Source organism: Macaca fascicularis, chromosome 7 (genome assembly GCF_037993035.2).
Source record: "Macaca fascicularis isolate 582-1 chromosome 7, T2T-MFA8v1.1".
NCBI classification, from domain to species: Eukaryota; Metazoa; Chordata; class Mammalia; order Primates; family Cercopithecidae; genus Macaca; species Macaca fascicularis.
The window spans coordinates 37,020,354-37,032,458 of NC_088381.1; the positions used below are offsets into that span (position 1 = coordinate 37,020,354).

The 12,105-nt window shown below is 41.1% G+C and overlaps 1 protein-coding gene and 1 long non-coding RNA gene across 10 annotated transcripts in view; one reads left to right on the forward strand and one right to left on the reverse strand.

Annotated features, from left to right (window-relative positions):
• The window catches only part of LOC102141878 (uncharacterized), an 81,931-nt gene that overhangs the window by 26,323 nt on the left and 43,503 nt on the right, over nucleotides 1-12,105 (forward strand). For all 6 annotated transcript variants that reach the window (XR_012415018.1, XR_012415016.1, XR_006699816.2 and 3 more), the window contains exon 3: nucleotides 6,813-6,937. This is a non-coding gene — a long non-coding RNA (uncharacterized lncRNA). The remainder of the gene's footprint in view (nucleotides 1-6,812; nucleotides 6,938-12,105) is intronic.
• The window catches only part of RORA (RAR related orphan receptor A), a 771,401-nt gene that overhangs the window by 16,111 nt on the left and 743,185 nt on the right, over nucleotides 1-12,105 (reverse strand). For all 4 annotated transcript variants that reach the window (XM_045397281.2, XM_015452893.3, XM_045397280.3 and 1 more), the window contains 4 exons: nucleotides 10,964-11,105; nucleotides 7,626-8,021; nucleotides 1,921-2,042; nucleotides 164-296 (listed from right to left, as the gene is read on the reverse strand). In XM_045397281.2, coding sequence (XP_045253216.1) covers nucleotides 164-296; nucleotides 1,921-2,042; nucleotides 7,626-8,021; nucleotides 10,964-11,105 — 793 coding nt within the window. The remainder of the gene's footprint in view (nucleotides 1-163; nucleotides 297-1,920; nucleotides 2,043-7,625; nucleotides 8,022-10,963; nucleotides 11,106-12,105) is intronic.

Here is a 12,105-nt window from a genome sequence, read left to right on the forward strand (position 1 = left end):
ATCTCAAAACCTTTCAGAAGAACTCCATTTCTGCTAAGAAAAACCTGAGCTATTATCATTGGAGAAAAACTGTTCCCGACACCTTCCTTACCAAGCATTTCTTTAATAAGCGGATGAAAGCAGGTTAGGAAGAGATCTCAAAATTCACTTGCAAAGCACATACCTGCTTTTAGAAGCACAATTTGATCATTTTGACACAGTTCCATAAATCCATCAATGCGTTTGGCAAACTCCACCACATACTGTATAGCTTCTGTAATTTTGATGGCACACAATTGCCACATCACCTCCCGCTGCTGTTAAAGAGGGAAACACATTAACATCCTCCAGGAAGATGTTAGGTTTTGTAGCAGAAGTTGAAGAGTTATGAAAGCAAAGCATGCCACTGCTTTAGCCCTGGGCCACGAAGAGTGGTAAAGTAGGATCTTCTTTTTTTTTTTTGAGATGGAGTCTTGCTCTGTCACCCAGGCTGGAGTGCAGTGGCGTGATCTCAGCTCACTGCAACCTCTGCCTCCTGGGTTCAAGTGATTCTCCTGCCTCAGCCTCCTGAGTATCTGGGATTAGAGGCACATGCCACCACACCCAGCTAATTTCTATATTTTTAATAGAGACAGAGTTTTACCATGTTGGCCAGGCTGGTCTTGAACTCCTGACCTCAAGTGATCTGTCTGCCTGGACCTCCCAAAGTGCTGGGATTACAGGCATGAGCTACCGCGTCCAGCCTGGATCTTCTTTTAAGTAATTATTTTGCCTTGGAAAATTTAATACCACTTTACTTGGGGAAAGGGAGAAAAGGAGGAATCAACTGAATTTATTGTGCACCTACTATGAGCTAGGCACGGCACATTCTGATAAATACCACCTCTAGAGAACCTTTATGACATCCTTAATTCACTTTCGTAAGAATATTTTTCTGCCTGGGCACAAAACAAAACAAAACTGGCTGTCTCAAAACAAAACAAAACAAAAAACTAGTGGATATGGGAGCTAGGATTCAAATCCAAGCATCTCTGACTCTAAAATCCCATTTCATATACTTTGTTGCTTCTTACTGTTTTCTTGCTTCTCCTTTGTAGCTTTGGCTGCTGGCATTACCTGCTACCTCAAAGGCAAACAAAGTGATGTGTTGCTATTCCCCAACATGTCCTGTTAAATTCCTTTTATATTCGCACTCTCCAATTCAGTTACAGAATGATCTGGATGTGTTTTGTTGCCAACTTGTTTCCCTAATCTTAGTTTCAGACTGTTTCCACCGATATGATGGGGTGGAAGAAACACTGAATTAGGATCCAGGAGTCAAGGTCTGGTCTTGATGTTTCACTCTCCAGACATGCCAATGGATGTTAGTTTTCCTCAAATGTAAAATGGATTCACCTAGATAATCCTGTCGATCTGGGTGTTTTATAGAAAAAGGCAAGTAGGGCACTATTTGTCAGCCTCATATTGCTAGGTTCAGACTGCAGTCACGATCATAGCTTCTACACTTTTTTTGTATATACTCCCTAATACAACTTCCAGAAACATGAAGCTTCCTTGTCAACTTTCAGAAACATGAGGCTGAGATTATTTTACATGAACTTCCAGACCTTAAAATCTTTGATTGGGATATTGAGACAAATCTCAATTCATTTGGGCTTTTGGAAGCTGCTTAATCTATTCTCCTGTTGACAAATGGAAGGAGGTATGTGTATACCTAGAAAGCAATAGAAATTATTTGCTATTGCTGAAATTTTGCATGCAGGCATCTGCAAAGCTTCAAGTACATTAGCAGCTTTGGAAAAAAGATACTTAAACAGAAACCTGATATCTGATGAAAGACACTCATTCTTTGGTCTGTGGGAACTCTTGACCAAATTTCCTATACCAACACCCTCCCCAATACTGCCTCAATCCTAGGAGGAAAAATTCCTCAGATCATACCTTGTTTTGATAATTCTCAATTTCTTCCTGCAAAAAGGTCTGCCACGTTATCTGCTGGAGCTCTTCTCTCAAGTATTGGCAGGTTTCCAGATGAGATTTAGATATATTCTGTGCAAGGTGTTCTAAGGAGAAAACAGGAGATCACAAACATGAAAAGCCAAGTTCTTTGAATAACTGGTGATGTAATATTTACTTTAAAAAATAACAAGTAGAAAACAATGTCTGTGCGGGTTTTGACTGTCTTTACACATTTAAACAAGTAATTTGGAACTGTTTTGTATTTGGCAACATGAAAGAGGATAGGGACTTTGCAAAGCCAACATTTGAAGATACGACTTGGTGACTTCAGAGACCCTCCTGACTTTGCCCTTGTTCTGTGTCTTTATACTCATGTCTAGGAACGATAAAATACTGACCTAGATAGACATAGGAAATGATTAACCTGGTGTTTCTTCTTGGCATTTTTATGAAGACACATCTGCCACATAACATTGACCTGGGAAGGATTATTCTTATTCTTGAAAAACTAGAAAATGATACTCTTTTATGGTGACAACTAGGTATTTATTTAGTTTTTCCTGCAAATTGCAGAATAAGCATTACTGAGGGCCTACCATGTGGCTATGCATAGTGTAGTTGTGAAGTCATAGACTCTGGAGCTAGACCATTTGAGTCTGTATCTCAGCTCTGCTACTTACTAGCTATGCGATCTCGGGTATGTTATTTAACCTCTTTGTGCTTGGTTTCCTCATTTGTAAAATGAGGGAAATGGTACCTATTTCACAGGGCTGCTATGAGAATTAAAAGAGTTGAGCCCTTAGAATGTGGAGGATTACTTAGAATGTGCTACCGAATATTAGTTATTATACTTGAGCTTAAGGAGTTTGAAGATATTAAAGACTTAGAGGCCAAAGAAGTTTTCTCTAGGAACTTGTAATCTGGCAAACACGTATGAACACACTGGAAGGACAATTCAAGACATTAGATAATAAGATATAAAGCTGAATTACCCAGAAGAAGAGAAAGAAAAAAGTAATTGAAGCTGTCAGAAATGGAAGAGATTGGCTGGGTGTGGTGGCTCACGCCTGTAATCCCAGCACTTTGGGAGGCTGAGGTGGGTAGACCACTTGAGGTCAGGAGTTCAAGACCGGCCTGGCCAACATGTATCTGTTAAAAATACAAGGGCATGGTGGTGGCCGCCGTGATCCCAGCTACTTGGGAGGCTGAGGCATGAGGTCTAGAGTTTGAGACCAGCCTGGCCAACATGGTGAAACCCTGTCTCTACTGAAAATACAAAAATTAGCTGGGTGTGGTGGCGGGCACTTGTAATCCCAGCTACTTGGGAGGCTGAAGCAGGAGAATCACTTGAACCTGAAAGCCAGACATTGCAGTGAGCCAAGATCGCACCACTGCACTCCAGCCTGGATAACAGAGCGAGAGTCCATCTTAAAAAAAATAAAAATGAAAATAAAATTATATCTGGGGAAATGGAACAAGCAGTTTTGTGCTTAGTGGATTGCAGAACAGAGAAGCTCAGGCAGGAGGACCACATGGAAGGCTGCTGGAATCTAGATGCCAGGAACTAACAATTTGGAGTAGCTTGGTAATAACTGTTCTGGAAGGGAAGGATGATTAAAGAAGTATTTCTTTAAAAAGAATTGACAAAATCCCATGAATATAAAACCATATCAAAAAATGATCCCTCTCCCTAGGGTTTTGACCATAGAATAGGCAAGCCATTTTAAAAGAATGGTGCTGAATGCAAACTTGGCAACACTAGAGAGAGTATCTATTTGTTTGGAAATTTGTTACTGCTCTTGTCAAACAGAAGCAGACTTGTTTGTGTGAAAACAGAGCAGGTTCACCTAAATGGAGCTGGAAACCAGAATCTCCTTAGAGACACTGAAACATAATAAACCTGAACAGCCCTTCTTGGAAACACACAGACACTAAAACAGCATGAATAAATAACATACACACACACACACACACACACACACACACACACACACACACACACACATAAATAAAAGAACAAATGTAAAGGAAAGAATGAGAAACTGAGAGTGAGAGGGAGAAGCCAGTAAATTATGTGTCTTAGAATCAATGATGCTTGAGAAGAGGTGAGTAAAGACAAAAATAATGGGGAGTAAGAAACAAGAAAATACATAAATAAGGTAGTGAACTACCTCTTTTGGAAAGAACTCTCACTATATAAGATCGTTTCTAGAATGTAAACCAATTTTTGCCAATAAAAAAATGAAGATGAAGAGTTCACGGGGAAGCAGAGGGGAATGCTGTGGAGTGAAGGATGAGAAGAGGCTCATATCATTTCCTTCCAGGTTATGCTTCATTTCTAGTTAATAAGATACTTAGCATCTTGTGGTTTCACTTTGTCTTAAGAAACTGTGGCCACTTATCCCTACCTATTTAAAACAGCCAATAAAAAGTGAGACAACAAATCATGCAATGTGCATGACATACCAATAGAGGGCAGTGGTTGCATTCACACCATCTGCTCACCAACAGCCTTTCATTCCAAGTCGATTTGGCAAGTGTAAGATTTTAGACACTTTGCTATTTTTAAATCTCCATTTCAGCAAACGCGAGTATGGTCAGGCTGAATAAAAGTCGAGATTTTAAGCGTGGTCTCTCAGATAAAGTCTGGAATAGTGAAATACTTTGTGCTAGGAGTTAGGAGACCTGGCTTGTCTGAGCTCAGCAGATAATCTATCTACCTCACTTTGTGACTGGGGCAAGTCATGTGCCCCAACCATGACTACTTCAGCAATACAGCCAGCGCTTTGATACTTCGGATGGGAAGTCCTGGCTTCTGAGTTAGTCACAGATTTTCACAGTGGGAAGGAACTTTAGAAAGCATCTAGTCCAAACTGTCCTTGTTTAACAAATAATAATGACATTAAGAATTATGATAACAGTTAACACATATAGCATTTACTATATGCCAGTCCCACCTAATTTGTATCTATCCTAAATATATGTGTTTTCTCACTTAATCCTTATAACAACCCCAGGAGAAAGGTACTAGTATTATCTCAATTTTACAGATGAGGAAACTGAACCACAGTGAAGTGACTTCTTCAAGGTGTCACAGCTGGCAAGTGGCAGAGCTATGATTGAGACACAGATCTTTATATTCTAGGGGTAGAGAAACTACAGCTCACAGATGTTATGTGACTTATACTGGGTTGTACAACTTATATTAATGCTAGGACCACCACCCATATAAGTGGATTTCTTGTCTCATGTTTGCCCAATATATCAGTTGTTTCTCCTGTGCAAAGCTTTAGATATCAATTATAGTAACAAACATAATTTGCACTTAAAACCTAGGTTGTTTATCTGGAATGTATAATTCAGGTACTAATTGTACACCAAGGGCAAAATTTCCTAGCCAAGGATGAAGACATATTTTTCACTAAAAGTAATAGGTTGTGCATACTACACTTGAAAGAGAGAATTGGACTTAGGATGTGTTGGTTTATAATTTATCTTCCTATTACATAATTGGTTTCATTTGTTTAAAATCTGATGACAAAGTTTAGCGTAAAATGAAGTCAAGAGTCTTAAAGAGATAGCAGGCTGTAAGCCCCAAAAGAAATACCAGGGAAATGTAAGTAGCTTTGGAGAAGCAGCAACAAGACTTGGGCCACTTTCATGATACTCTTAGTTCCCTGAAACACTTTGCATGCATAAATGGGATAAGAGAATTACAGCCCAATTATATCCTTTCCAGATAAATGCTAGTTTAGTTTTGGGTTTGGGAATTCTCCTAGTGATGATCTCATTTAATTTATCCTGGAAAATGCCACACCACCTGTGAAAAATTCCTAATTTAAAAGCACATAGAGCAAGCAATGAGGGGGCAGGGCTCCCAGACTGCACTGGAGAGTGAGACCACGGAAGAGGAAGCTGACTTGTCCGGGAGCCTCAGGGAATCAGCTCAGCCATCTCTGGCCCCACTTCGGTGTCAGTGCATTTTTTAGCCAAAGTGCCATGTTCAAGGGCAATGCTTTGCCTAAGGCCTATGGATTTATTTCAGGATTGAACATTTGACAAGCAAACAGGACAGAGTCACTAATACTTACGGTAAGGTGGAAGCAAACCTAAAGTGAGTCAGGTCATTTTTCATGGTATCATGTCAGCTTTCAATCAAATCCTTATTCATATCTGAAAATTTTACTTTCATTACAGTTCTGCTTAAGGCTCAGCCAACCAAGATTTCATGACAAAAATGGAAGGTTTTTGTTCTAGTTCAAGAAAAAAAAAAAACCAAACCTACCTCTGCTCAGCTTGGCTTCTAGTTCAGAGGTTTCTCTGTTAATCAAAAGAGCTGCAATACACCTTTTAATGCTGTTCAGTGGTTAAAGACCAGGCTTAAAATGTCTCTGCTCTTGAGGATTTAAATTTAGACCCATAAAGAGATGCTTGTGTAAAAACTGTAAAGAACATTCAATTTGTTCTATTTGGAGAAAGATTTTACTGGAAATATAAATTTTCACTTAAAAGATGTTTTATGGGGTGCAGAGGTAGAGAAACCGTCTAAAGAACACAGCCATTATTTCTGTGAACTGAGGATTTCTGTGCTCAAGTCTGAACCTGCTGTTTCTTTTCCATCTGAAGTCTTCATTCTCTCCTCGTATTAACTTAGTCATCTCCACAGCAACTAATTGAAATATCCCAAAGGATTATAACCTTGTGTGAGGAACCACCAGGAGGAGCAGATCAAATTCAAAAACTACAAAGGTTCTTATCAAAGTTTTTCTAATAATAGTGCTGTACTTAAAAATCGATTAAATATAGCAGTGGATGTTAACACAACCTCCTTGAAATGGAAAGTTGCCCATTGTCTGTGTTATCAACATTTCTAGGTCACATCTCCCAAGAAGCAGTAATGTTCCAGCAATAAGAAAAGGACAGTTTTTTGTCTTTTGCATGGTGAGCCTTATATGAATTACATCAATTTTTCACCAATATCCATCATCAGATCATTCTGGTAAGTAAAGCAGCTAATTTCTGTTGAACATTTATACTGTATATCAGAGTTGCAAAACTTAGATGCCTACAGGGGCTGTGCATATGATATAAATGCCAGGAGTGGGGTGGGCCCATTGAAAGGTGTAAGCCCCTGGCTGTTGCCAGTTGGCTGTTGACATTCACAAATGTTGGCCCACTGTAAATAGATCATTTTTTCCCCTCCCACAAGAAGCTAAAAAATCTGAACTTTTGGGTATAATTATCCAAATTTAAATATTAGCAACTGATTCAAAAATTTTAAAACTGCACTGGTCAAAAAAATACGTCTATGGGCCAAGTTCAGTTTGTGGACTGCCATTTTCTTTCGTCACCTTAGGTATAAAGCAATCCCTGGAATATAACTAAACCACTAATGAAGTTAATGTAGCCATTTCCTGAGCTTCCAGTTTTCTGCAGAATTCAAAGACTGCTTTGGTTTTGTTGGTTTTGTCCCATTTCTAATGCTGAGAGGTCAATGCAGGTATTGGATAAACCATGGGAAACAGCAGAGGGTCAAAAGCAAGGGGGCAGGGCAGAAAATGAAGTGGCCCAAATGGTAAAGGTGAATTGCAACATTTAGCAGAACTCATTAGAGGAAAGTCAGACATGCCCCTTTTACTTTAAAGGGCATGAACAGAGCATCACAGGAGAAGCATGCATGCCATTACCTAATTCTGCCATGGACACAGTTGGGGAAGTCTCGCCGTTGGTGAACGAACAGTAGGGAAAGAAGCCTGATGCTGGTGTGTAGTCACATATTGGTTCTGGTTTGATTCCATTGATATCAAGACCTGACTGGTCTGGGGAAGGCTGTATGTCCAGGTAGAAGCTGCTGACGGCGGAGTCTGCCTTACTCCCCTCAGGGGTGTGCCCATCAATGTAGTTACTGAGGTCGTCGTGAAGTTCCGTCAGCCCGTTGGCCGAGATGTTGTAGGTGGGCGTCAGCGGCTCGGCCTCTCCAGGCTGCTGCTGGTGGTCGCGCTGCTGCTGCTGCATCCGGTGTTTCTGCACTTCTGCATACAAGCTGTCTCTCTGCTTTTTTGACATTCGGCCAAATTTTACAGCTGGAAGAAAAAAGCCAAACCATACTACATACAATGCGCTTTTCTTCAATATTCTCTCCTGCGAGCTTTGGGGTTTCCTTTGAAGTCTCAGACAATCTCAATCCAAAACTGCATGACCACAAAATAAGGACATATTCAGAGGTGAAAACAGTTCCAACCCACACAGGCTCACTCCAGCTCCCCAACAGCAAACACACATCCCAGAGAAACTCATGTTGCAGAAGGAGACCTGGTGCAGGTAGGAGAGGCCCAGAGAGATGCCATCTCTGTTTTCCTGCTGTCACATCCCCACTCTACCCACTGGGCCCCACTGATAACTTAATGGGCTGTTCACTCTCCCTCTGTGCAGCTGGTTTAGGCTGTGCCTCTTTCTCTCCCACATGCAGACCAAGGCGCAGGGTTCGAGGAGTAAAAAGCAGCCAAACCTCAGCGCTCATTCAGTTCACTGCCCTGTGCGCTCTGACAGTCCTCCTTGATCAAATGGCTAATTCTGCAGCTGCATTGTGAGGTCTGAATGAACTGGACGAGGCCTCTCTAATTCTTTGAATTACATCAGAGTACCTGACCCAAGAAGCCCCTCCTCCACTCATAGGTCATGGCAGCCCCTGTGGAACCCTGAGACCCATCTTTTTATTTATTTAGAGACAGAGTCTTGCTCTCTGTCACCCAGGCTGAAGTGCAGTGATGTGAACGTGGCTCACCGCAGCCTCAACCTTCTAAGGTTCAAGCGATCCTCCCACCTCCGCCTCCTAAGTAGCTGGGACCACGTGTGCACACCACCACACCCAGCTAATTTTTTCACTTTATGTAGAGGTGGATTTTTGCTATGTTGCCCTGGCTTGAGGTCTGGAACTCCAGGGCTCAAGCAATCCTCCAGCCTCATCCTCCCAAAGTGCTGGGATTACAAGTGTGAGCCATCACACCCAGCCGGACCCATCTTTAAACACTTTCTGCTGTTCTCATTTAGCCTCAAGTAATCACAGCATCAGGATTTGGAAAGGACAAATATGGTGTTATAATATAAGATCCTTATAATATATAATCCTTGTTGGGCAGATTTCTGTTTGTAATGCTTCTCTTTGGGATGTGTCCCCATATTTAAAGTGGAGCCATCACTATAGTAACTTTCTAGTTCATTCAGAATATCAAATGAATTCTTGTGAAACACCAAGATAACTGAAAACAAAAACAAACAAAAAACCCTATGATTTCCTGGTCTGACGTCTTCCATGAACTCATTGATTTTTCAGCTAGACTCAGCCTTTGCTGGAGGGACTTAGTTCTCCTAATAGATTGTGATTAAATTTATAGCTGATAGGGTAGATGCATCCATCCATTTGACTAAGATCATAGTTATGAGAGTCCAGGGCAGGAGGCAGGATAGATGGACACGAAGTTGGGAACCAAAGCCCCCACAGTGGCCAGGTGGTGAATTCTTTTCTTGCCAAAGAGGACGCTCTGTCCTTGTTCACAGAGGAAACAAGTGAGCTGGAATACTGGTCACTTTCCAGTTTCCACGACTCAGATAACAAACTTAGGTGGCGCTGCTCAGGCAGCAACCAGGCTGATGTGGGCTCTGAGTTTCAGAACCATAATTTCATAACCTCCAGAATTCATTCTATGCCTACAACAACTTGTGCTATTTCTTGTATGCAAAATTTTCAGAAGGCATACTGAAGGTGCTTAATGTTTTGGAAAACATTTTCTAGGACACCTAAGGGGCCTAATACCCACAGGTGAAACTTTCTGCTGTGACTCTGCAATTATGATTTAACTTTTGTCTTAATATTAACAATGGCAATTATATCCTGTAAGTGAAATAAAGGGACCAGCTCTTGAGAAAATGCACACACAACTTGTGATTTGAACTTACAAATGGAGGAGATATACCTAACTTTGTCAGTTTAGTACCATCAGAAGGTGAAATCTGCCGAGTTGCATGTCACAGGAATTTCTGAGAATATGGTGGAAGTTCTGTGATTTGTAACTTCCAATGACAAAAGCTTCACTTTTGTAGTGGTACACAGAGTGGCTTCTTAGAATATGCAGGAGCAAAAGTGAACTCGTGCCTATGTAGGTCTATGGGCACTAAGAACATCAGATTACGGGGAAGGCAGACTGTTGGAAAGCCTGCTCCGCATTCTGAAGTATTTTTCCACAGGCTGAAATTCCATTGGAGGAGACATTTTCCTTCAAAGGGATCTCTTAAGAGAGCCAGCTGGTATATTTGGAAAAAATCCTTAAAATGGACCCGCTGTGCTTTCTGCCCAGTTTCCACGTATAAGCATAACTGTCTTGAAATCTGGTGTCGATTATTCAGTGCACTTAAGATAGTTTTCCAGGAAGATCTTGAAACGTTTTATACTGGAATGATAGATGGTCTCTATTCCTTAAAGTAGCTTCGTTTAATGAAAAGAACACTTGTCATTGAGCCATGCTTTGCACTATTTTCACACATTCTGTATGTACAAATAGTTGGCTTTGGCATGTGATTCAAAATATCCAGTTAGCATAAAAGCGGCTTCATCTCAACCTCCAATAGACTTACTAGTGTAAAGCAAGTAACAGTTGTGGTTCACGTTTCCTACGGGGGAAAATGCCTAGAGGAGGCATCTTTAGTAAGGCCCCAGATGACACTTACCGTCAATCAATCGACCCACCTATAATGGCTGAAATATCAAAAATCTGAAGGTGTTCTGACCACGAGACACTTCTCCTCCACACCACCCCCACCCATCAGCCAGCTGGCTGATACTGAGGAGGAGGAGGAGGAGGAAGCGGCTGTTGTGAGTTCTATGAAGCTGCCAGAGGAGCATGGGGGGCGTGAGGTGGAATAATGAGGAGGGGACAGGCGGGGCAGATATTGGCAGATCTGAGTCCAGGTTTTAGAAGGCACTTTCACAACCCCTTGCAACTGTACAACTCAAGCTGTAAGAGCTCACCATCTCGAGACATCCCCACGGCAAGGCATTTCTGTAATCGACAGTGTTGGCAGCGGTTTCTACTGGTTCGATCAATCAAACAGTTCTTCTGACGAGGACAGGAGTAGGTGGCATTGCTTTGCTGACTTCTCCTGAAAAAGCCCTGTGATACGGTTATAAAATATAAAACAGGTTAGTGTCAGAATGAGTGGTATGATACTGAAGGCAGGATGCTAAGCACTGAGCGGCATTAATATTTAATGGAGAATTAAACTTGTAGCAGAATCATCCAGGAGACCATTAATGAAATTAAAGTCACTTCTTTTTCCTTGAGTAAAATTGATCCCCAGGGCCTAATCCTCCATCCCTTATACATGCAAAACTTTCTTTAACTTCAACAGACAGTTGCCCATGTAAAAGGCATAGGACCAGGTCCTTGTTCTTGGCTTCTGATGATCAAAAGCAATGTGCCTGATGGAATGATACAAAGGGACTTACCTTTAGCCTTTATCTCCAAGAGATTTTTTTGTACAATAAACACAAAACACTTCCCTGGAATCTCCAAGTTAAGGAAAAGGCAGCCATACCATAACCTAGGGCACTGTGAACCTGGTGAACCATGGTAATCTTCACTAGCCCACTTCAACACATGGCCCGTTAGGCATTTCTTACTCCCCAACTTCGAATCTACTATTGCAAGCATTAGATAACACTTGGATGGATTATTTTGGCAGATCAATCAGATTGGAAACATTCCCTCATCCCTGACAGTTTAGAAATACCACATGTTCAGAACCATGGCCTTTAAAGATTGAACAAATCCAGTCCGATGCTCATCAAGTTGCTCTCATGTGTCAAGCGCTGTTTGGGAAATGAGAGGGGATACAAAGATGTATAAGAAGCTACTGACCTCAATAACTTTATTTTTGTTTGTTTGTTTTTGCTAAGTTCCTGAGCTGTACTTTTAGCTGATTAATTTTCACTGTTTATTCTTAAAGTGTCAAGTTTTCCTTTTAGTGATGTTTTAAAAGCAACCCCAAAGCTTTACTATGTAGTATTTTCATTCTCATTCAGTGAAAAACATGTTCTAATTTTCAGTACGTTTCTTCTTTAATCCAGATGTGATTTAGAAGCATATTCCTTAATTTCCAAACACACGGGGG